The sequence below is a fragment of the Sapajus apella genome, unplaced genomic scaffold, assembly GCF_009761245.1.
Source record: "Sapajus apella isolate SASKATOON/1434 unplaced genomic scaffold, GSC_monkey_1.0 scaffold1, whole genome shotgun sequence".
In the NCBI taxonomy this organism is placed as follows: Eukaryota; Metazoa; Chordata; class Mammalia; order Primates; family Cebidae; genus Sapajus; species Sapajus apella.
The window spans coordinates 8,216,798-8,243,260 of record NW_022436941.1 but is presented as its reverse complement, the minus strand read 5'-3'; the positions used below and the strand labels follow the sequence as shown (position 1 = coordinate 8,243,260).

At 37.2% G+C, this 26,463-nt stretch overlaps 1 protein-coding gene across 3 annotated transcripts in view; it reads left to right on the top strand.

The window, feature by feature from the left end:
- The window catches only part of RAD50 (RAD50 double strand break repair protein), a 91,315-nt gene that overhangs the window by 44,838 nt on the left and 20,014 nt on the right, over window positions 1-26,463 (top strand). For all 3 annotated transcript variants that reach the window (XM_032256533.1, XM_032256607.1, XM_032256684.1), the window contains exons 13-21: window positions 123-360; window positions 7,105-7,294; window positions 8,318-8,444; window positions 9,204-9,397; window positions 11,944-12,054; window positions 12,446-12,538; window positions 12,613-12,726; window positions 19,400-19,527; window positions 21,491-21,715. In XM_032256533.1, the coding sequence (XP_032112424.1) occupies window positions 123-360; window positions 7,105-7,294; window positions 8,318-8,444; window positions 9,204-9,397; window positions 11,944-12,054; window positions 12,446-12,538; window positions 12,613-12,726; window positions 19,400-19,527; window positions 21,491-21,715 (1,420 nt within the window). The remainder of the gene's footprint in view (window positions 1-122; window positions 361-7,104; window positions 7,295-8,317; window positions 8,445-9,203; window positions 9,398-11,943; window positions 12,055-12,445; window positions 12,539-12,612; window positions 12,727-19,399; window positions 19,528-21,490; window positions 21,716-26,463) is intronic.

Here is a 26,463-nt window from a genome sequence, read left to right as displayed (position 1 = left end):
TTTTATTTCTTTTATAATATGTTTATAAAGCAAGAATTATCTATTTATAGAAAAAGACCATATTGGCAATACTGTATTTTATGTTTTTCTCCTTGGTGATATAATTTATTTTCTTAAAACAGCCATGCTGGCCGGAGCCACAGCAGTTTACTCCCAATTCATTACTCAGCTAACAGATGAAAACCAGTCATGTTGTCCCGTTTGTCAGAGAGTTTTTCAGACAGAGGCTGAATTACAAGAAGTCATCAGTGATTTGCAGTCTAAGCTGCGGCTTGCTCCAGATAAACTCAAGTCAACAGAATCAGAGCTAAAGAAAAAGGAAAAGCGGCGTGATGAAATGCTGGGACTTGTGCCCATGAGGTAAGAATAGGGATTTACCTTCACTGAACATGTAGCAGCACACTGTAAAAGATGCCCATCTCATGCCTGGGCAGTTGGTAGGTACTCAGTAAGGACTCTGAGCTTCTGAGCTACTATGCCCTGTCTTATGTGATTTATATGATAAGAAGAGTCAATTATTTTGTTTAAAGGTAAGCTTATTTCTTTTCTTTTCTTTTTTTGTTTATGAGGCAGAGTGTCTGTGGCATGATCTAGGCTCATTGCAACCTCCACCTCTCAGGTTCAAGTGATTCCCATGCCTCAGCCTCCTGAGTAGCTGGGATTACAGGCATGCATCACCACGCCCAGCTAATTTTTGTAATTTTTAGTAGAGATGGGGTTTCACCACATTGGCCAGGCTGATCTCGAACTCCTGGCCTCGCAAAGTGCTGGGATCATAGTCATGAGCACCGTGCATGGCCGGTAAGCTTATTTCTTAAACTATGAGGTAGATACCGTTTTTATGTTCTTTTGTATGTTTGTTTAATTCCCAAGACTTAGCTTGCGGATGTAGATTTTGACAGATTTAGGACTGTTTGTTGATATGTCACTTTCTGAACCCAGCAAAATAATTTAAGTACTGAAAAGTTCTCCCAAAAGATGGATTTTAAACTATATTTTTAATGTCTTTTCCACTTTCAGAAAGAATGAATCATAGGTGATTTTCAGTTTATATTTTCCCTCACTTGTACAAGAAATTCATGTTATGTTCTGTTTACAAATAAAAGTCAAGTCAGGAAGTATGTGATGATTGCCTTAGTGTCTCCCAGAACATAGAGAACAAGGCTAGTCCCAGAGACCTAAGACATGACCCTCCAGGAGCTAATGGTCCCATTAAGGAGACAAGCTCTCAGAATTCATCATTTAGAAAGCTAGGCTTAATAAAATGCTTAAAAAAATGATTTAAACCAATGTGTTAGTTAAGACAGGAGAAGCCAATGGATACAGAAGGAGATAAGTATTTTGAAAATGAGGCAGGAAGAGGAATATAAGGCCTGGAAAGGGTTGTTCATCTCAACTGAGAGGGGACAGAAATCAGAACACGGTGCAAAGGGAAGAGGAATATGACCTATGCTGCAGTAGAAATGTTATCTGGGGGCTGGGGAATTACTTATAGGGATTGAGTCCTGTACATTGGGGAAATAGGGCTATATTATGTTCAGGCCTAGTTATAACTCTTTCTGATAGGTGATGAGGAGCCAACCTAAGGGATTCAATGAAAGATGTATTTTAGGAAAATGAATCTAATAGTTAATATATTGTCTGAAATAGACTGAGAAGAGCTCAGGAAGCAGAAAAACTAGGAGAGTGAAAGTGATTATCCTGGAGAAACAAGGAGTTGTTTCAGGAAAAGGAGAAAGAAAGGCCTAAGAAGATGGAGTTTGTGGCAGCTAACTTCTAAGATGGTCCCTAGTAATCTCTGCCTCTTGGTATTCATTCTCTTGTATAGTCCCCTCTCATGCCATTGCAGGATTGGTCTGTATAACTGATAAAACAGGGCAGAAGGATAGCATGGCCTTTCCAACATTAGGTTATTTAAGGTACTGTGGCTTCTTCTGTGCTCGTCTCGTATACACATGTACCCTCACTCGTGTGTGCTGGCTCGCTCTCCCCCTCCTCCTCCCCTCTCTTACCCACTCTCTCACCCATCTGAGAGAAGCTAGCTGCTATGTTCCAAGCAGCCCTCTGGAGAAGCCATATGGCAAGAACCTGAGGCCTTTGAGCAAGTGAGTTTGGAAGCAGACTTTGTAGCAGTCAAGCCTTAAGATGACTGCAGTCCTGGCCGACAGCTCGATTGCAACTTCATGCGAGACCCTGAGTCAGAAGTGTATCTCCTGATCCTCATATCTCTGAGAAATAATAAGTGCTGTTATTTTAAGCTAAGTTTTGGGATACTTGGTTATGCAACAATAGTTAAGGAATAAAAGCATCAAGGATGAAAACCAGATTTATTGGGGCCACAGAGATGAGGAGACAGAGGCAGTAGTTTGAGAATAAAAAGGAAGGAAAGGAATAAGGTAGTATCTTGAAAAGAAAAAGATCAAATGAATAAAATTTGAAATTGATAGAAAGTACACATAGAGGAAACGTGAGCTTAGTTGTGTGTTAGACTGTTGTACAATAAGTGGCAGAAATTAACACGGTATTACTTTAGGACCCTAGCTGTCACAGTTCACCTTCTAAGAGTAAGGGGCATTGTTGTATCTCCATATTTCCTTGTATGTTGTAACTTCGATAACTATTTGCTGAATGAATGAGAACTGTAGTGTCTGTTCCAATTATTTATTGCTGTGTAACAAACCTCCTCAAAACTGTCTCATGATAATTAATTTTTCATGGTTCTGTGGTATGACTGGGCTCAGCTAGTGGGCTCTGACTTGGGGGTCTTATGATTGCAGTCAGGTGTTGGCTGCAGTCATCTCAAAGTGTAACTGGGCTGGATGTTTTTGATGGCTCACATGGCTGACACTGATGCTGACTGACTGTTGTCTGGGAGCTTAGCTGGGGCTGTCAAACAGGACATCTTCACATGGCCTTTGCATGTGTCTTGGGCTTTTGGCAGCATAGTGACTGGGTTACTAAGCAGAGTATCCCAAGAGTAAGTATTCGAAGAACAGAAAGTAGAAGCTGCAAGTCCTTTAAGGCCTAGGACACTTCATTTTCTGTTGGTCAGAGTAGTCACAGAGACTGCCAAGAGTGAAGGAGAACACTCTATCTCTTGATGGGAAGACTATCAGTACTTACGGCAGACTTGAATCTGCATAACCCTATATCTGCAGCAGCTACTGTGTGTCATTCTGGTTACCTACAGAGTAGGTAGCCACACATTTGTATATTGTATATTTTAACTTTGATAACTATTTGCTAAATGAATGAGAACTGTAGTATCTATTCCTGTTATTTATTGCTGTGTAACAAACCTCCTCAAAACTGTCTCACAGTGATTAACTTTTCATGGTTTCATGGGATGACTGGGCCCAGCGAGGTTACGTACCTGGCTACGTTAGCCAGGTAAATGTCTGGTTACCACACATTTTAAGAGAACCTGAAGCTAGAAAAGGCCTAGAGGAAGCACTAAAAATGGACCAAGATGCTGGCAGGGCTGCTAAGTGAGGACACATGTGTGCGGAAACCATTTTCATAAAGGAACCAAAACTTGAAAACCCAAAGAGCAGGCAAATGATGAATCCCTGTTTGTTTAGCAGGCTCTAACGGAATGTCGGTGGGCCATCCTGGAAAGCTGGAGAAGGATGAGTTTGGGACAAATGAGAGAGGAAGTCTTCTTTCAGTAGTAGGAAATAACATTATAAAACACATATTTTTTTTTTAAGTTTAAAAAAATCTACAAATGAAAGGTCAATAATGAATTAAGAGGACTTAATTTATTTAGAGACAGGATCTTGCTTCTGTCGCCCAGGCTGGAGTGTAGTGATGTGATTGATTATAGCTCACTGAAGCCTCTAACTCCTAGGCTTAAGCAATCCTCCTACCTCAGCCTCCCAAAGTGCTAGGATTACAGGCATAAGCCACCATGCCCAACCAAGAGGACTTTTTTTTTTTTTTTTTTTTAAATATGGGGAAGCAATTGCCTAGGAGTGTAGTCAGGTTGATTTCTAATTTCAGCTCTGCTGGGTGACCTTAGGGATGTTACTTAACCCATCTGGGCCTTAGTATCCCCCACATAAAGTGAGGGGCTTGACTTACATGATCATTAAGCTTCCTTCCACCTCTGGTTAGGACACTACTCTCAGATATCCCCTGGGGTTACTTTCAGAGACATTGTGGAGGTCTGTTTATGATAGTCACCTAAGTGGAAGGTTACTGGTATTGGTGAAGAGTGGTAAAGTGACAAGATTAAATTTATCTGTGTGCCGTTTGCTTTTTTACCTTTAGAATATGCCCTTGATGGCCAGCACTACCATGAGAACTGTCTGTTCATGTAGCTAATATAGGCAGTCTGCTGGAGTGCAGGTACTACAGCAGTAAACAAAACAGACAAAGTCCCTGCCCTTATGGAGTTTATATCCCAGTAGGGAGGAAATGGATAATAAATAAGTAAATGTACACCAGGGAATGATCAGGGGCATCGAGAAAAATACAAGTTAAGGGAATAGGGAGTAGCTGAAGGGTGGTACGAGGAGACTTGATGAAGGTGGCATTGGAGTGGAAACTTGAGAGAAGTGAGGGAGCCAGTCATGCAGTTGTCCAGAAGAAGAGTATTCCAGGCAGTACAAAATCTCTGAGACATATTTGACCTGAAGGTCCAAGGGAAAAGTTGTGGAAGATGAGCTCAGAGAGGTAGTAGGGAGCCGTTTCTTGCTTATCTTCTTTGGGAAAAATATTATCATTTAAAGCCTCAAATTCACCAATACCTAATATGAAACTAACATCATGAATGAGATCTCAGCTGAAAATGTACCTGTTTATCATTTTGTCTAGTACTGACTCAGATTCATTTAATATAGCACCTCATTTAAATAACTCAATTAGTATTCCCCCCACCCATTTCTCCCAGAGGTTTTTTCAGTATCATATCTGTGTGGGTCTTTTTACACACAATCTCCTTAGAAAAGGTATGCTGTTCAAAAAATAGGTGAACTGAGTTTCTGAAGAAAAAAATTCCAAAGAGTAAATTTTAAATGTCTGTCTATAAAAAAATGATAGGTAAACAAGGTAATAGATATGTTAAGTCACCTTGATTTAATCATTGTACATTGTGTACATATATCAAAACATCACATCATACCCTATAAATGTATACAATTATGATTTATCTATTGAAATAATTTTTTAAAGCCTTGTGAACCTTAAGAAAAATTCTCTTGAAAATCAAAAATAAAATGTCATAAAAAAACAAAGAAACCCAGAGCACCCTAATAGGTCTCACTAGTCCATTCTCTAGGGAAGTTTCTCTGCTTTTTCTTAGAACACTTCTTTTTGAGACAGAGTTTCGCCCCTGTTACGGAGGCTGGAGTGCAATGGCGCAATCTCAGCTGACTGCAACCTCCGCCTCTCTGGTTCAAGCGATTCTCTTGCCTCAGCCTCCCATATAGCTGGGATTACAGGCGACCTTCACCATGCCCAGCTAATTTTTTGTATTTTTAGTAGAGACAGGGTTTCACCATGTTGGCCAGGCTGGTCTTGAACTCCTGATCTGAGGTCGTCACCAGCCTCGGCCCATAGTGCTGGGATTACAGGCGTGAGCCACTGCACTTGGCCAGAATGCGTCTTTTAACATCTTATGTAATCATCAAAAAAGAAGGCACCAAAACCTGGACCATACTGATGAAAGATTTTGTGTGTATGAAAATGTAAAAATAGAGTTAAAATTGTATATATACCTATAGTTCTTCACAGAGATGTCCCCAGTTTAATAAATGCTTGGCCATCATTAGGCTGTCATAGCAGTGTCACTTTTTAGATATTGGGCACATTACTGATGTGACTACAGTGTTTAAGAGGTAACATTGGCATGGAATTACTCATAATCTGCATCCTTCATATTTATTATACTCATGTATGAAAGAAGAATACCTCCTATTTCTGTGGTATAAAAAACTATAGGTCTGTTGCCACAGGTTGGTTCAGGTTGGCATTCCTTGGTCATAGTTTGCATTATAAAAAAAACATTAAGTAATAACAGTATTTAAGAGCTAACCCTCAAGTTTCTGGTTATTCTTTTAGTTTATTATAAGACTCCCATTAGAGACCAGTTTAATTTATTATACTGCTTTAACTTGCCATATTAATATAGTATAATTTTAAATAAGAACTTGGAATATTTCTGAAGTAAATTTTTTTAAAAGATTGAATACATTTTATTGCTTCAGAGGCATCAGCAAAAATTATTGTTAGTACCTGCCATAGAGGCAGTAATTTCATTAGCTAAAGTAGTGAGTACTAGTAAAAATGGGTTGACATTTTGTTCCTTAAACTTATGTAGCATTTGACTTAGTGTCTGGCTTCTTTCCTTTTTCCTTGTAATTAAAAAAAAATTATTTTGAAACAATTTTAGGCTTTTAGAAAAATTATAAAAATAGTAAAGATTATTTACATATATCCCTCACCTGGCTTCTCCTGATGTTAACAGTTTATGTACTGTATTATAATACAGTTATCAAAATCAGGATTAACGTTGGTATAATGCTACTAACTAAATTACAGACCCTATCGAATTTCAGCAGTTTTCCCACCAGTGCCTTTTCTGTTTCAGGGTTCCATGCAGGATCCCACATAGCATCTAGTTATCATTTCTCCTTAGGGTCCTGCAGTCTGTAACAATCTGTCTTTATCTTTCATGACCTTAACACTTACAGTGAATATGACCAGTTAATTAGTAGAATAGTTCTTAGTTTGACAAATACCACAGTAATAATTATTGCAAGCAAGATCTATCAGTAGATACTAAAATCAGTAGGCAGAAATTTGAGGAGAAACAAGATATTTACATAGTCTTAACATTTCTCTCCTCAGATACTTATTAATTACAAAGAGCAAAATAGTAACTTTACAGTGGAGAAACCTGGCTGACACCACCTAAACCAAATGAATAAGGATTAACATCACCGGTAATAAGACATTGATAGCATAATTCTGTACCCACTGATATGATGCCCTGACAAGAACACAAAGTCACTTCTGTGGTATTCTTCCTAAAAATACATCACCTCAGTCTAACTATGAGAAACATCAGATACTTTATTTTTAATTGTGTTTTCTATTAAGGCAAAGCGTAATTGATTTGAAGGAGAAGGAAATACCAGAATTAAGAAACAAACTGCAGAATGTCAATAGAGACATACAGCGCCTAAAGAACGACATAGAAGAACAAGAAACACTCTTGGGTACAATAATGCCTGAAGAAGAAAGTGCTAAAATGTGCCTGACAGATGTTACAATTATGGAGAGGTTCCAGGTAAGTTTATTGTAGTTTAAGGCAGAATAAAACTTGTTCCATGGTAGCTTGAATTTGAAGTGTGAGAGTTAAAAATAGTAGCTGGTATTCAGGTACAGGTTGTGTTTAGAATTCCCCATCCTGAATTTCAGATACCCTCAGGGAGCAAGTGCTTAGTTTACATCCCTGGGTTTAAATTTTTAAATTCATAAATATAAAAATTGAGACAGTTCTATTTGTTTTTCATTTTTAGTCACCTTCCTTTTGTTTACCTCATTTGAACTGCTAAGAATTAATTTCACTTTTATCCTATTAAACTTTGCTAAAATTGTATCTGGAAATGGTTTATAAGTAGATTTAAAAAATAAATGATAATAGCAATTTTTTTTTTTTTGAGACGGAATCTCACTCTGTCGCCCAGGCTGGAGTACAGTGGTGCAATCTTGGCTTACTGCGACCTCCACCTTCTGGGTTCAACCAATTCTCCTGCCTCAGCCTCCTGAGTAGCTGGGATTACAGGCACCCACCACACCTGGCTAATTTTTTTGTTTTGTATTTTTAGTAGAGATGTTTCACCATGTTGTTCAGACTGGTCTTGAACTCCTGACCTCGTGATCCACCTGCCTTGGCCTCCCAAAGTGCTAGGATTACAGGTGTGAGCCACTGCACCCATCCCAATAGCAATTAATTTTTATTTGTTTATTTTTTAAACGGAGTCTAGCTCTGTCGTGAGGCTGGAGTGCAGGGGTGCAATCTCGGCTTACTGCAACCTCCGCCTCCTGGGTTCAAGTGATTCTCCTGCCTCAAGCTTCCTGAGTATCTGGGATTACGGGCTGCCATGCCTGGCTAAGTTTTGTATTTTTAGTAGAGATGGGGTTTACCATGTTGGCCAGCCAGGATGGTCTCGATCTCCTGACCTTGTGATCCACTCACCTTGCCTTCCTAAAGTGCTAAGCCACCGCACCTGGCCATAGCAATTATTTTTTAAAGATTTTGAATAATCAATACGTTTATTAAAGGAAATAATTTTCTTATATTCTTAAGATGGAACTTAAAGATGTTGAAAGAAAAATTGCACAACAAGCAGCTAAGCTACAAGGAATAAACTTAGATCGAACTGTTCAGCAAGTAAACCAGGAAAAACAAGAAAAACAACACAAGTTAGATACAGGTAATATAGCATATGTCCTTATGTACCCATAAAGACTTTGACATTGCTAGCACATGCTTTTTACAGTAAATTGTGTAACTGTTACATGGACAAGGAAGTTCTTTCCAGAGCATTGTATATTCACTCTTTTTTTCTGAAAAGCATCACTTCTCTTTGTTCTGTTACTTTGCACAACAGATTTTGAATAGGAGAGTATCAAATGAGCTGTCATCGTCATCGTCATCTTTTTTTTAAGATGGAGTTTCACTCTTATTGCTCAGGCAGGAGTGCTGTGGTGCGATCTTGGCTCACTGCAATCTCCGCCTCCTGGGTTCAAGTGATTCTTCTGCCTCAGCCTCCTGAGTAGCTGGGAGTACAGGCACTTACCACCACACCTAGCTAATTTTTGTATTTTTTTTAATAAAGACGAGGTTTCACCGTGTTGGTCAGGCTGGTCTCGAACTCCTGACTTCAGATGATCCACCTGCCTCGGTCTCCCAAAGTGCTGGAATTACAAGCATGAGCCTCTGTGCCTGGCCATGAGCTGTATTCTTTCTCAATCATACCTGCTCTGTGAGCTTTCCCTGTGAGTGGCCAGAAGGGAACATCAAGCAGATTTGGGAGCTAGCAGGGTTCTTGTTATATTTTTGTTGCAGTGAGTGGGGCCCACGTAAACTCAGTATTTGTGGATTCCATAGACTGATAAAAATGGGAAGGATGATACAAATAGTATTTTCTATAACCTTATGTTAATTATCATGTTAATATGTTTTTGTGTAGTTTCTAGTAAGATTGAATTGAATCGTAAGCTTATACAGGACCAGCAGGAACAGATTCAGCATCTAAAAAGTACAACAAATGAGCTAAAATCTGAGAAACTTCAGATATCCACTAATTTGCAACGTCGTCAGCAATTGGAGGAGCAGACTGTGGAATTATCCACTGAAGTTCAGTCTTTGTACAGAGAGATAAAGGTAAGAATATCCATACATGTTTTTTTGTAAAATTAATTTATTTTTTGATTTTTATGTTATTTTTATTTTTTGAGACAGAGTCTCACTTGTCTCCCAGGCTGGAGTGCAGTAGCACAATCTTAGCTCATTGCAACCTCCATCTCCTCGGTTCAAGCAATTCTCCTACCTCAGCCTTCCGAGTAGCTGGGATTACAGGCATGCGCCACCATGCCTGCCTAATTTTTGCACTTTAAGTAAAGATGGGATTTTGCCATTGGCCAGGCTGGTCTTGAACTCCTGACCTCAGATGATCTGCCTGCCTTGGCCTGGCAAAGTGCTGGGATTACAGGTGTGAGCCGCCACGCCCGGCCTTATTCTTATTTTTTAGAGATAGAGTCTTGCTCTGTCTCCCAAGCTGGAGTGCAGTGGCACAGTCACAGCTTACTGCAGCCTCGACCTCCTGGCCTCAACCAATCCTCCTGCGTCAGCCTCTCAAGTAGGTGGGACTACAGGCACACCCCACCATGCCAGGCTAATTTTAAAATTATTTGTAGAGACAGGGTCTCACTATGTTGTTCAGGCTGGTCTTGAACTCTTGGCCTCCCAAAATTACAGGCATACATCACCTCACGCAGCCTATGTTTGTTTTTAAAACTAAAATATATGAAATGCTCTTTGTTAGTGTAAGGTTTGCTATTGTGAGGTTCAAATGAAAATGGCATAATAATTCTTTGTGTGGTTCCTAAGTAATAGAACTTGTACTAATAAGTAAAGATTTCTGGAAGAAGGAGTTTGCCATAATAAGGAAGAACTGGCTGCCTGGTTAAGTAGTGAATGTTATTGGAGGTGGTCAGGTGGTGGTTGATTAACTCTGTATAAGGATTCCTGCTGGTTTGTCTTGTCTACAGACCCTTTATCTATGGCAGACACTCTCAGTGATAGCACTCTTTCCATTTGATTCCAGATGTGGTCTCAGAATCCTTATCAATACAGTGAGCAGGCACTCGGTTGCCCCTGGAATGCATTTGACTTACCTCATATAGATTAATCACATCTAAGAGTAAACCAGTTATAAACAGTTTTAGAAACAATCTTACCTAGGTTTACATAATTATGTATACTCATTCAATAAGCACTAAGTATATTATGGAATCATTACTATACATTTTTATTTCTTAAATTATTCTGGATGACAATACCAGAGGCTCAGAATATGACATAAAATAGTACTGCTTGGATGTTTATAATTTTTTGCTGTTTATAAAGCACTTGGACATTAAACCATCCAGTGCCTCAGCAACCCTATTAAGATAGATGACAAAATCTCTTTATAGAAAAAGAAATTGAGATTTATAAATGTCCCATGAGTGCCTAAGTTCATGTAGCTAATAGGAAGCGGAGTTGATTTTCAGATAGATCTTCTGATAGTGAAGGCATTTGACTTCCTAACACACCATACCACTTCCCAGTATGATAAAACAGACCTATATTGAAGTAATAATAATTGTATCCACATCTGTCGATTCACTCAATACTTCAGAATCTTAAAGTGCTTGAGGATCATTGTTTTGAACTGTGGTTATCATATAACTATGTTGTATAGTGTTACAAGGCTAAATAATGGGGACCTCTGTTTGGCAAAATAGTTGATTACTTGAAAGCCCCCTTCCTTCCAGAATAGATGAGGAGACACCAATATTAGTGTAACAGTATGCTTTTATTACCATTAAATATCTGCATATCCTTATCAGGCTAAGCCTAAGAACAAAAGTGTTTTTACCATCATATTTTTATCTCTAAAAGAAGAGTCTGGACTGAATGAGCTTTCCTATTCTTTGATCATGCAGAAGTGTCATGAGCTATAAAATCATGAAAACTCATACTTAAAGCCACACGCTAATATAATTGGGAGCACACAGCCTAGATTAAGATTAACATTAGTGATTGAGGCAGGATAGCATGCATAGTGGTTAAGAGGGTGAACTCTGGAGCTGGACTGGTTTAATATCTTGACTGTTTCATTTATGGGCTGTTATGACCCCGGACAAGTCATTCTCTGTATCTGTTTGCTTGTTTGAAATATAGGGCTGAAAATAATGGTTCTTTCCTCATAGGGTCATTGAAAGGAGCAAATGAGTTGACTTTTACAGCCTGGCACATAGAAAGTGCTTTTATTAAGACTGTGAAGTCTGACACCTAAAATAAGATAATGGAATATTATGTAAGACTTCATCGCGGGCCGGGCGTGGTGGCTCACGCCTATAATCCCAGCACTTTGGGAGGCCGAGACGGGTGGATCACGAGGTCAAGAGATCAAGACCGTCCTGGTCAACATGGTGAAACCCCATCTCTACCAAAAATACAAAAATTAGCTGGGCATGCTGGCGCGTGCCTGTAATCCCAGCTACTCGGGAGGCTGAGGCAGGAGAATGGCTTGAGCCCAGGAGGCGGAGGTTGCGGTGAGCCGAGATCACGCCGTTGCACTCCAGCCTGGGTAAAAACAAAAAAACTCTGCACCAAAAAAAAAAAAAAAAAAAAAAAAGACTTCATCTTTTTTATATTTTTAGGATGCTAAAGAGCAGGTAAGCCCTTTGGAAACAACATTGGAAAAGTTCCAGCAAGAAAAAGAAGAATTAATCGACAAAAAAAATACAAGCAACAAAATAGCACAGGATAAAGTAAGATTTCATTTATATATTTACTTATCAAATATCTATATTAAAGTTATGTTTGTAGCATTATGTCGGACACTATTATTTTACCTGAAATTAAATAGCATGATAAATAGTATTTTCAGTTTCATGGTATACTTTTTACATTAGAAATTCTTGTTAGAACAAGGATTAGACATAAATTATTTTGCTGCTTGATCTAAAATAGAAATTAAGAATTGAGACTAATTAATTCATTCCTATGGGTGATAAAGGGACTTGTCTGAGATCATAAAATTCGGTAGTGGTGGAAACTGGAACCCAAGGTTCATAACTTCAAAGCCAGTGTTTTACTAAGCTCTTCTGTTACATGCCCTTAAGTACAACCAGTGTAAATTTAATAAATATTTTTCTACAGCTGAATGATATTAAAGAGAAGGTTAAAAATATTCATGGTTATATGAAAGACATTGAAAATTATATTCAAGATGGGAAAGACGACTATAAGAAGGTAATTTAAAACTTAAAAATATTTATTTGATTATATTTTTATTTCATGTGCTTAAAGAATTTTCTTTTTCGTAGCAAAAAGAAACTGAACTTAATAAAGTAATAGCTCAGCTAAGTGAATGCGAGAAACACAAAGAAAAGATAAATGAAGATATGCGAATCATGAGACAAGATATTGATACGCAGAAGGTAGGTCTGTTTTGCTTATGGTATCACTTACACCTACAACATTTATGACATTCTTCTATAGTTTTATTTTCAATAGAAGAGCCATTGAATAGAAATGCAAAAAGTAAAGAGGCCAAGCGTGGTGGCTCATACCTGTAATCCCAGCACTTTGGGAGGCCGAGGTGGGTGGATCTGTTGAGGCCAGGAGTTTGAGACCAACCTGGCCAACACGGTGAAACCCTGTCTCTACTAAAAGTACAAAAATTAGCTGGCCAGCGCACACCTACCTGTAGTCCCATTACTTGGGAGGCTGAGGCATGAGAATCACTTGAACCTGGGAGGCGGAAGTTGCAGTGAGCCGCGATTGCAGCACTGTACTCTAGCTTGGGCGACAGAGTGAGACTTTGTCTCAAAAAAAAAGCAGAAAGTAAAGAAAAACAATTCCAATAACATTCTTATTTTATTTCTTTTTCTTTCATTCATTCATTTCATTCGTTAATTTCTTTTATTTCATTCATTTATTCATTCAGAGACAGAGTCTCACTCTGTTGCCAGGCTAGAATGCAGTGGTGTGATCTTGGCTCACTGCAACCTCTGCCTCTCGGGTTCAAGAGATTCTTCTGCGTCAGCCTCCCGAGTAGCTGGGACTACAGGCGCATGCCGCCATCACACCCAGCTAATTTTTTCTTTATTTTTCATTTTTATTTTCAGTAAAAGACTCGTGATAAAAGTTTAGACATAAAGGCAAAAACAAAAAGTGTCTCTCCCCTTCTCCTGATTCTCAGTCTCAGTCCTACATGTCATTAACTGTTACACTTATTTGTTCTTAAAGTTCTTTATTCATATCCCAGCAGATAGATAGGTAGATAAATTTAAGAGAGAGAGAGAGTGTGTGTGTGTGTGTGTGTGTGTGTGTGTATATGTAAATACATATATATATATACACATATATATACATATACATATATATATATATATACACATATACACACATATGTATTTAAATTTACTTTTATGGATGGGGTCATATATATTCTGTACCTTTTTTCACATAATTTGATTTTACAGATCAACTCACAGATATATCACATTCTTTTGAATGATTATAGAATAGTTCATTTTGTGTATATACCAGAACTTACTCAGGTTGATTTAATTTCCATGTCACAAACTATTTGACAGTGAGTATCTTTAGCATATATCTGTATCTTTTCTTATTCTGACATATCTTTATATAGCATAAATTCACAAAGAGGGATTATGGTTTAATCTTGAAAGTTATCTGTAAGGAAAATGTTTATATATTAAGTCATTTTCTGGTTCATTCCAATATCATTTATTGTCTCCTAAAGAAATTTCTACAGTATAGTCAAAATCATATCAAGAAGCTACAATCACATGCTTATGCAAGCATGGTAGTTAATGCCTTTAAAAACTATACCTTTTCTCTGCTCTTACTCTTTTAAGCAAAATTTACTACTTGAATGCTTTATCAACCATTGGATTATAAGTGATTGCTAAAAATCATTTGAAAGATTAGTTACATTAGTATTCTGCTGGGTCTATTTCTATAGCACCAAGAATTTCAAATACGTGAAATATCAGTCAAAGGGAAATCAAATCTCTTCCTGTCCTAATACATGCTGAATAACTGTATAAATTTATGCTACATATATAACAAAATAATTATCACTAGCTTTTATGTGGTTGCCTATATAAAATCATAATCTGTAAATTCGTAATAGCTCTCTTTATACATACACGAAATTGTTAAGATTTACCAATCGATGACCCCTTTTAAGGTGATGGTCTAAATTTAGTGGATCTGATGGTATTAGTTTACTTTGTAACCTTCCTTGTTCCAGAAATTATTTACTTAGTTATATACAGTAGAGCAATGTTAAATATGTTTCAAATTAATGGGAAAACGAGGCAGCGTAGAAATAAGGGCAAGAAAATAATGAAGGCAGGAGAGAAGTATATAAAAAGTATGCATGAGGTCTCATGTGCTTGCTAAAGATTCTAGTAATCAAATGAAGACAGGAGGCCAGGCACAGTGGCTCACATTTATAATCCTAGCACTATGGGAAGCCCAGGCAGACAGATAACCTGAGGTCAGGAGTTTGAGACCAGCCTGCCCAACATGGTAAAACCCTGCCTCTACTAAGAATACAAAAATTAGTTAGGCATGGTGACACGCACCTGTAATCCCAACTACTTAGGAGGCTGAGGCAAGAGAATCACTTGAACCTCAGAGGTGGAGGTTGCAGTGAGCTGAGATCATGCCATTGCAATCCAGCGTGGGTGACAAGAGTGATCCTCCATCTCAAAAAATAAAAATAAAAAAAATGAAGAGAGGAAGTCACAATTAGTCAACATTCACGTTGTGTCAGTGCTAAAAGAGAATCAGTTCCTTGTACTGAGACTAGAGGAAAATGCCTCTATTCATACAAAGGAAGACTTGTATAGTCTTCAACAGACTTCTTAGAGCTTAAAAAAAAATAGAGTGTATCTCAGCATCAATATCCCTTGATATGAGGTTCTATAGAAGTTGATGTGATTGAAACCTGGAATATATGTTAGAATGTTTAGAAAGCAAAGGTTCTTAGCTAGGGGCACCTGTAAATCATCTGAGTTTTTTCTCTCTAGGTATAAAACTAAGAAAATTGAAAACATATGTTCCCACAACAACTTGTAGAAGAATGCTCATAGCAGCATTATTTATGATAGCCAAAATATGGACATACCCAATGGTCATCACCTGATGAGCAGATAAACAAAATGTGGTATACCCATACAATGGAATATTATTCAGCCATAAAAAGGAGGATACATGCTACAACATGAATGAACCCTTAAAACATGCTAAGCAAAAGAAGCCAGTCCCAAAAACCACATAATTTATGATTCTACTTATAATAAATGTACAGAATAGGTAAATCCAGTGACAGACAGCAGGTTAATGTTTCCACAGGATAGAGGTGAGGAAAGAATATAGTGACTGCTGATGAATATGAGGTTTCCTTTTGGGTTGATCAGATGCTCTGGAATTGGATAGTGGTGATGGTTGTGTAAACTTGTAAATAAACTAAAACCACTGAATTATACATGTTTAAATGGTGAATTTTGTGGCATGTTAATTACATCTCGATTTTTAAAAATCACTTAGGTTACTAAAAATACATATGTGGCTGGGTGCAATGGCTCATGCCTATAATCCCAGCAATTTGGGAGGCTGAGGCAGGCAGATTGCATGAGCCTGGGAATTCCAAACTATCCTGGGCAATAAGTGAAACCCCATCTCTACAAAAAATTAGCCAGATGTGATGGTGCACACCTGTAGTCCCAGCTACTTGGGAAGCTGAGGTGGGAGGATTGCTTGAGCAAAACTGCAGTGAGCCGTGATCGTGCCACTGCACTCCAGCCTGAGCAACAGAGCAAGACCCTGTCTCAGAAACAAACAAACAAGTCTGTGTCTCCAGTCCATACCAGTAAATCAGAATCCTGGGGGTTTGGGCAGAGATACGTGTGTTTTGTTGAAATTCCTTAGAGGTTCTGATGTGTTCTTTTAGCTGTCAATAACTGAGCCATCACTGAATGGAGTGCATAGCTTTCAGGCAGTCTTCTAGAAGTGGTGTTATTCCCAGCTAGACTTTTGGTGGACACTGGACTGTAATCTGTTCAGCATGCCACTCTCTCACAGGTATCTAGAATGCAGCTAATTTTTGTTTCCATAGGTGACCAGCTGCATGTATTAACTATCATCTGAGTTGGATGATTGGGGTTAATATTTAAAAGCTGAGGAGCCTAATAATCATTTTGTACATACTGATTTAAGCCCTGCTAAATTTAGTCCACAGAATAAAATAATTTGGAAACATAATAAACTGCCTTTCTCATTTTTCAGATGAAGGATATATGAAGGGAACTGGAGGTGACCTGACTTGCCCAAGGTCACAGAAAGTAACAGAGGTAGAACTTGAATACTATCAAATTTCTAGTAGAATGGAAAAACAGTTGTGGTATACTATTACTGCATCTTTTTCCCTTCCTTTCTCTTAATATTTTATATTTTGTAGGCTATAATTGGAATTCTCATTGCTTAAAGTATAAAGGACAAATTTGACCCAAAAGTCATTTTATTAGCAATTATTGAGCCAGGGACTATACTGATTACATACACTGATCCTTTAATCTTCACAAAAGTTTGGGTTTTTTTTTGTTTGTTTGTTTGCTTTTTGAGATGGAGTCTTGCTCTGTCACCCAGGCTGGAGTACAGTGGCACAATCTGAGCTCACCACAACGTTTGCCTCCTGGGTTCAAGTGATTCTCCTGCCTCAACCTACTGAGTATCTAGGGCTACAGATGAGTACCACCACGCCTGGCTAATTTTTGTATTTTTAGTAGAGATAGGATTTCACTGTGTTGGCCAGGCTGATCTTGAACTCTTGACCTCAAGTAATCTGTCTGCCTCAGCCTCCCAAAGTGCTGGATTATAGGTGTAAACCATCGCACCTTGCCACACAATAGTTCTTATGATTGGTGGTAGTATAATCACCCATTGGATAACTTTGGGCGAATAAAATTCTCTGAACCTCAGTTTCCATGTTATAAGGAAACTGAGGTTCAGAGAATTTTATTCGCCCAAAGTTATCCAATTTAAAAGCAGTAACACTGTGATTTGAGCCTAGATGTACCTGACTTCAAAGCATTATACTCTTGATGTGGTAGAAATTATAGTGTTTCAAAACTAGAGGAAGAATAATGGAAGCTGACCTAAAAGAAAGAAATGCCTAGCTTTCTGGTAACAATGCAGGTAGACAGACCAGCAACAGTTTGTGCCAAAAATCAATCTCATCTAAAAATGTGATAGCACTTTAAGGAGTCCGTTCATGCAATCGTGAAAGCAAATTCAAATGTTACACAGTATTAGATGAAAGTAACTAGTAGCACATTCCCTTGTTCCTAATAAAGAAAAACTAGCATAGTCCCCCACGAAAGAATCTTGGTAAATCACAGCAGCTACAGTGATACATTAGATTGCCTTAGCAACAAAGGACATTTATAACGATATTATTTTAGTCACTTTTAACCACCTATAATAATGCCTTTAGTAGATATGTATTCAGTTGTCTCAGTGTCTCTGGGGGATTGGTTCCAGGACCCCGCAATACAACAGATACCCAAATGTGGGATGCCCAAATCCCGTATATGAAATGGCACATGTAGTATTTGCATATAACCTATCCATATCCTCTGATATACTTTAATCTGTAGATTGCTTATGATATTAATATATAAATGCTATATAGTTATATTGTATTATTTTAAATTTGTATTTTTGTATTGTACTGTTATTTTTTTAATGTTTTTTCCCCCAATATTTTTGATCCATGGTTAGTTGAATCTGTAGATATGGACCCTGTGGATAAACTGTATGTTTATATTATTTCCAGGAAAAATGAAGGTAGCCTTACTTTCTGACTGTTAAAAATGAAAAAGATAACTCTAAAAATGGTCATGCATACCTGGGCAGGATTGGATATGAACATTAAGCATGTGAGAGAAATCCTTGACTTCCCTCTCCCATCTGCCAGTCCCTGGCTTTTACTGTTGGGGCAAGATAATGCCACAGATCTGTCCATCTCTCCCACTTCCCATGACACTGAGTTTAGCTTAGCTGCAGGGGCTATTGCAGGAGGGTCCCAGCTCTCTTTTTGAGAAATCCTGACTCCAAACTTGGGATAAGTTTTCTACACACAGGATTTGTGGGCCAAACTACCATTCTTTCTGCAGGAATTTATTTGCCGTTAAATTCCAAAAAATCAACTTACAAATTGTTTTCTAATGATTGTCTCTTGACAACATAGTTCATCTTAATCACCAGGAAAATAATTTTGTTGTTGCTGCTGCTGCTAAGTGTGATTGAGTCTCATTTGAGGGACAAAACTACTCAACAAGAACAGCCAATTATTTGAAATTTCATTTCAGTGGCTAAGAAAGTATGAAGTTCATAGACACATACTACTCTGTGGCACTTCTTACTGCCTTATGTGCTTATTATTTGTCAACCTAAAGGTAGAAGTTGTATGTGGCATATGACTAACAGGTTCTAATAGTCTTGGTACTTGTTAGGAGACAGAACGGGGAAGAAAAAGTTGAGGATGACTTCAATAGCAGTATTTGATCTCTTATGATCTTGTAGGTCGGTAGGCTTTGTCACTGGTGTTCCTATGCAAAATGATCCTCTAGGGATGTAGCTATTAAAATATCTAGTTATATTTTTAATTTTACCATCTAAAATTTCTGTTTTTTATGTTTTTAAGTGAATACAATTTCCTAGCATTTTTGCTAAATATTTTAATACTTTATAAGTAAATAAGTACACAGATATATGCCCAAATCATTATGAGACCCCCCATCAAACAGTAGACCCGGTTTTTAGATTATGGTCATGAAAGAGCAGTAAAAGCTGTGCTACAAGAGGTATAACACTCGTGACTGTGGATGGGGACGGGCCATCCAGATTGCCCCATACCTAGGGATTCCTTCACACTGGCTTATTCTCCTTCTGTTGAATTTCACATGATTCTAAGTAAGACAGAAATGGCACTTCCTGTCAGCAGTTGCCTGTTATGGATCTCATGTTAGTAACTTAGTTATTTTTGTTAACTAATTTAATGTTTACCTTTAGATACAAGAAAGGTGGCTACAGGATAACCTTACTTTAAGAAAAAGAAATGAGGAACTAAAAGAAGTTGAAGAAGAAAGAAAACAACATTTGAAGGAAATGGGTCAAATGCAGGTTTTGCAAATGAAAAAGTATGTTTTTAAAATAATCTTTGGTTTAAAGAAAGGTCTTTATTATTGGAATGTGAAGGATATTAAATAACTGTTTTAAAGGAATTTTAGCCTCAGTCTAGTATCCTTTGAGAGTTACTAGAAGGTGAACAGTGTTTTGATACAATTATATTTCATGGCCTTAAGAACTGAATTACCGAAGAAGTAATACAGAATTGTTGATCACACTGTAGTGATGGGCCTTAGTTACTCAGTATTGAACATGCTTAGTAACCATATATCTGCTAGCCTCCTGCATAGAATAGTGGTACTAAGCATAGAGAATATGCGCCTATGGACCTTGCATGGGTCAGAGCTCATACTGTCTGTAATATTGTCAATGGAGTTGTTGCCACAGTGATTTGTCAACAAAGATTCATTCTAGATTTTCTCATTTGTAATTATGCATCCACCAGAGCATAAGATGAGCCTCATTCTTACTTTATCTGGTTTTATTGTTACTTATGGTAGTTGCTACCTTCCAGGTACAGCAGAAAAGATTTTATTCCTGCCTTGACTGCCTTAGAGTTGTCTTAGGAATTCTGTAAGAACCTGGTTGGTGCTAAGGCACCAGACTGGTGTAAAAGGTTGTACTAAGCAAATACTTAGATTGTGAACCACCTCAGCTGGTTAAATCTAGGCCACTCATTTCTTAAACCCTTCCTTGTAGAGTTTTTATTTGTCATCTTGAATATATACAGAAATCTGAATGAATGAATGCTTAGGTTTTTCTAAAGGGTATAGTAAAGTGAAGTTTAACTTAATTTATAAAGCCTAACAAATGGTTAATCCTGTGTTATCGTTGAGTACTCTTAAGTTTAGCTATTTAAAATCTCTCTTGTATCAGGGAGATCAGATTTTATAAATAGAAGACCTTGTCATCTTTTTTGAAATGAAAGCCGTCATTTTTTATGCCTGAAGACACTGAGACCCAGAAAAATCACGGAGGAAATTATGATGAAAGCCAGGAATGTGACCTTAATATCCTAGTTCCCAAGCTTCAGTTGTTTTACATTATAATGTTAGTACTTTCCATGGCAAGTTGGAAAAGTAATGCTTTTAGAAGAAACTTTGAAGTGAAATAATTTATACTTGGCTGCTAAAGACCAAAACCAGATATTTAAAAAATTTCTTCTGTGATTGGTACATAACAATACTTTTTACATTCATTCACATTACTAAGTACAACTATTACTCAAACCTTTCTTCAACCAGGACACAAAACAAATGTCAACAAAACTTCTAATCCGGTCAACACTGTAAGATGCCCATACATTTGAGAACAGTGCCTGGTACATAAGAAGATGCTTAATAAGTGATTGTTAAATAAATGAAGATTTTTAAAGCATTCATTGAAATTTGTAAAATCTAAATTATCAGAAAAGTTTGAATATTTTACTTCTTGTAAAATATTATTATTATTTATGGTTTTTATACTTGTGCAAGAGAAATTTTGTTTTCATGGAGGAATCCAAATTTTTAATAAGTATTACTGCAGAAAATTAATATATGATTTAATTCAGATAAAATTCTATTGTGCCTTTGATATATTATAAGCAAAATGATGAAGCCTGTTACTCGTAACTTCTTAGTGTTGATAATTGTGCATTCTCAGTTCACAGTCAGAAGTTTGTGAATGTGTAATATTAATCACCAGAGTGCTTTACTTAGTGTCTAAAGGCCAGGAACTTTATCAGTGATCACATGCTATGAGGGTTTGCTATTCAACACACAAAATTAGCTGTTTAGCAACCTATGTGGGGCAGAGAAAGAAGAGAGGGGTTTTATTAGTACTGAAGCCTTAAATAAAAAGCAAGGAGAGACTCTGTTATACTGATTGCCAAGGAGAATGATATTTACCTATCTAAAGATATCTATGACTTTTCCACTTGAGTTTGTCAAAAGCTAAAAAATGGTCCTCATTTGTCATTTTTCTTTTTTACAGTGAACATCAGAAGTTGGAAGAGAACATAGAAAATATAAAAAGAAATCACAGTTTGGCATTAGGGCGACAGAAAGGTTATGAGGAAGAAATTATTCATTTTAAGAAAGAACTTCGAGAACCGCAATTTCGGGATGCTGAGGAAAAGTATAGAGAAATGATGATTGTTATGAGGACAACAGAACTTGTGAACAAGGATCTGGATATTTATTATAAGACTCTTGACCAGTAAGTGTTAAACTGAGGATTTTGTTCCCATTGCGGTGAATATTGACTAACATATTTTAGTAATCTTTTCCCTCAGTTTTTTTTTTTGAGACAGAATTTCAGTCTTACTGGCCAGGCTGGAGTGCAGTGGCACAACCTCAGCTCACTGCAACCTCTGCCTCCCAGATTCAAGTGATTTGCAGCCTCCTGAGTAGCTGGGATTATAGGTGTGAGCCCTCGCATCTGGCCCCTCATTTCTTCTTTCTAAATATGATATTTTATGTATACCACAGAATGGAAAAATACATGTATGTATGTAAACACACTAGCTTAAGTTATGAAGTTAACATATAAAGCATATTAATATCAAGGAGTATTCATCATTCTTGGATTGGTAACCAATCCAAGAATTCTACCATTATCACTAATTGGCATCCACTTAGATGCTCCCTTCTTATCTCAACCTTCTGTCCTCCCTGCTCCGTGTAACCAGTGACCAGTGACAAAGATTTTTACTTTCTCTGCTTTTTTAAAAAAAGTTTCATCATATATATGTCATATTTTGAGCTTTAAAAAGATATGATATTCTAGGATTTGCTTTTTTATTTGGGTTTGCTTTTGTTTATCCATGTTATTTATAGCCATAGTTCATTCGTTTTCACTGATGTACAGAATCTACTATGGTAATAGACCACAGTGAATCTATTCTCCTATAGATGAACATTTGGGTTTTTTTCCAGGTCTTGTCATGTCTTCTGGATGAAAGGTATAAGGTTTTATTTGTGGGAGTGTGTTGCAGAATTTGCTTCATTTTACAAAATAATGTCATTTTCCAGAAATGGCTTTACTGATTTATACTACTAGCCATATATAAGGGTTTTTTGGATGGACCCTTTGACATTGGATTTATAAATTTATTAATCTTTGCCAACCTTATAGGTTTAAAATGATAAATCATTATGCATACATTAGTCTTGTATTTTTGTTTGTTTTTGGGACAGAGTTTCTGTTTGTCACCCAGGCTGGAGTGCAGTGGCGTGATCATAGTTTGGTGTAACCTCAAACCCCTGGGCTCAAGCAGTCCTCCCACTTCGGCCTCCCAAAGTGCTGGGGTCATAGGCTTGAGGCACTGTTCCTGGCCCTGTTGGTCTTTTCTTATTGATTTAAATGTCTTCTTTATCTCTTCTGCATTTCAGTTCCTTTTCATTCAGTTATATGTATTACAAATGTCTTTTCCAACATAATGCTTATCTTTTTTACTTCGCATCTTTTGGTGACACTGGATTTGATTTTGAGTTAGTTGAATTTAGCAGCCTTTTCTGGTTAGCTCTTGGTGTGTCTTGTTAAGAAATCCTTCCCTACTCCTATATTTTAGTCTAAAAGTTTTAAATTTTGCCTTTCACATGTAAGTACATTTAAGTATTCTAAGTTGAATTTTTTCTGTTATGAATAACCAGTTGTCATGGCTTAATTTATTGATAAGCTATTCTCTTCTCAATGACCTGTAGTGTCATTTCTGTCCTATTTCAGAATTCCATATATTCCTGAGTTGGTCCTGGGTTCTGTGTTCTACTTCACTGGTCACTTTGTCCATCTCTGTGCCATTTCTCACACCATCTTAATTACTATAGCTTTATAATATATTCAACATATATCAGAACTTTATCCAGTGTATGTCTGTCTTTTAACCAGTGAATTTAGTCCTTTCATATTCATTGTGATTATTCAATAGAATTGAATTTATTTCTGCCATCTTTTTTTCCTTTCCTGCCTTTTGGAGATGGATTTATTTTTCTTGACTCTTCTTTTTCCCCTTTTTTGTGTTACATGGTTGACCATATAACATGGGGATTAGGGACACTAAGCCCCCACACAGTCAGAAATCCACATGTAACTTTTGATTCCCCCAGAACTTTACTAATAGCCTACTGTTGACTGGAGGCCTTACTGATAACAAAAACAGTTGATTAACATATATTTTGTATATTATATGTATTATATGCTGTATTCTTACTATAAACTAGAGAAAAGAAAAAAAATTATAAGAGAAAATATATTTTCTATTAAGTGGAAATGAATCATCATAAAGGTCTTCATCCTCATCCTCTTCACATTGAAGAGGAGGAGGAAGAAGAGGAGGGATCAGTCTTGCTGTCTCGGATGGCAGAAGTGGAAGAAAATCTGCGTAAATGTAGACCAACACAGTTCAAACCTGTGTTTAAGGATCAGTTGTATTCTACTTTAGTTATTTGAGTGTTTACCTTTTAATTTTTAACATACTTATTTGACTTATAATCATATGCATTAATTCTCAAAGTGGTCCTGGAACACCATTATCAGTATCACCTGGAACATGTTAGAAATGCAAATTCTCAGCCTTTACCCCAGACCTGGATCAAAAATTTGGGAGGTATGGCCCAGCAATCTATTTTTGACAAGCGTTTTGGGTGATTCTGATGCATATTAAAGTTTAAAAACCATAGCTTTAATGTGAATTGTTTTACCTTCTCCCTGAATACTAATTATCTTCTTCTATCTGCATTATTTTTGTTGTCTAATATTTTAGTTTTACCCTGTTTTTAAATTATAACAAATGAGTAATAATTATTGTGGTGGTTTCATAAGCCCACATGTTTAGCAATTTCTTTGTTCATTCTTGCTTTTTAAATCCCACTCCTCTCTTCTTTAGGTTCAGTTTTCTTTTTTTTTTTTGAAGTATCCTTTATTAGTTTTTTTCAGTGAATAACTATTAGGGGTAAACTCTTTATCAGTCTTTGAGAAGTTTTTGCCCTTAATTCGATAGTTTAGCTGAGCACAGAGTTCTAGTTGACAGTTTTGTTCTCTTGGCACTTTGAAAATATTCCATTTTTTGTTTGTCTCTATGGTTACAGTTGAGAAATCATTTGAATTATTCCTTTAAAAGTAATCTGCCTTTTTCCTCTGGTTCTCTGAGGATTTTCTATTTGTCTCCAGTGTTCTGTATTTTTATAATAGTGTGTCTAGACTCAGTTTTAGTTCTTCTGCTCATGAATTGGCTTTTTGATCTGAGGATCGATATATCTCATCAATTTTGGGGATTTTTCATGCATTATCTCTTCAAATATTATTCTTTCTCCATTTCTCACTGTTTTCCCCTTCTTCACTTTTTTATTAGCCATAACCTCCTCTTCCCTCTCCATTGCTTAGTCCCTTCTGCATATACTGGACTCTGGGTATATACCTTGCAATTCATAAATTATTTAGCTGCCACTTATACTGCCTATTGAGTTGTTGTTATTGTTTTTTTTTCCCCTTCATTTTTTTCTATAAGTTCTATTTTGTTCTTGAAACTTACATTGTTTTTTATAATTTTTTAAAACAGAGTCTGGCTCAGTCGCCCAGGCTGGAGTGCAATGACATGATCTCAGCTCACTGCAGCCTCCACCTCCTGGGTTCAAGCAGCTCTCATTCCTCAGCCTCCCAAGTAGCCATAATTACAGGTACATGTCACCACCTGGCTAATTTTTGTATTTTTAATACAGATGAGGTTTCATCATGTTGCCCAGGCTGGTCTTGAACTCCTGGCTTCAAGCAATCCTCCCACCTAGGCCTCCCAAAGTGCTAGGATTACAGATGGGAGCCACCTCGACAGGCCTGTGATGTATGTTCTTCCTTAGTGTTTTGATTCCTTCTTGAATGTGTCTTTACTCATTTTAACTATACATATTTTATATTCTCTTTCAGATTATTATTTTTTAATTTCACATTTGAGGAGTCTGCTTCTGCTGTTTTGCATGCTGATTCTATCCCCTAGTGAAGTTTCTTTGTGTGTTTTATTAACATTTAATTGTGTGCTTATCTTTAGTAGCATTATGTTTTTCTATGAGACTCCCTTGTGACCTTTTCTTGTGGATGTCCATCCACAGAGAAATTTTAGTTTTATATTAACTAGAAGCTCTAGAGAAAACATTGGCCTGCATGTAGGGTTTTCGTTAATTTCTCAAGTGGTAGGTTCCTGGACTATACTCACTGGTAGCATAACTTTGAACCCCAAGCCTATATAAAGCATTTACCCAAGACTTTGAATTTTCAGCTTACTAATTTTCCACTCTTTCATTGAGGATTGACGTTATAGCTCTTAAAGAGTCCCATTTGTTGTGCTGGGAGTCACTTCTAATCCTCTTCCTCACTTAAGTCCTATCCTTCATCTTCTGTCCTGGGTCATAAGAACCAATCCCTAGGATATAAAAAAAATAACCCCAAGTTCATGGCTGGGCATGGTGGCTCACATCTGTAACCGCAGCACTTTGGGAGGTCGAGGTGGGCAGATCACTTGAAGTTAGGAGTTCGAGACCAGCCTGACTAGCATGGCGAAACCCCGCCTCTATTAAAAAATACAAAAATTAGCTTGGGTGTGTTGGTTCATGCCTGTAATCCCAGCTCTCGGGAGGCTGAGGCAGGAGAATCGCTTGAACCCAGGAAGCAGTGGTTGCAGTGAGCCAAGATTGCACCACTGCACTCCAGCCTGGGCAACAGAACGAGGCCCTGTCTCAAAAATAACAATAACAGAAATAGTAATAATAATAACCCTAAGTTTAGTTTGTCTGTCAGGTTACATACTAACTGTTCTGGTTTTCAGTTCTATCTTTGTTTCTGTTATGTAGGGATTTCCCTTTCTTTTTTGTGAGCTCAACTATGAATTTAAAATAATTTTTGTTATCAATATACTTAGCAGTTCTGTTTATTTGTGGCAGGAGAATTATCAGTTACTTTAGATTTTGGTGGTGTTG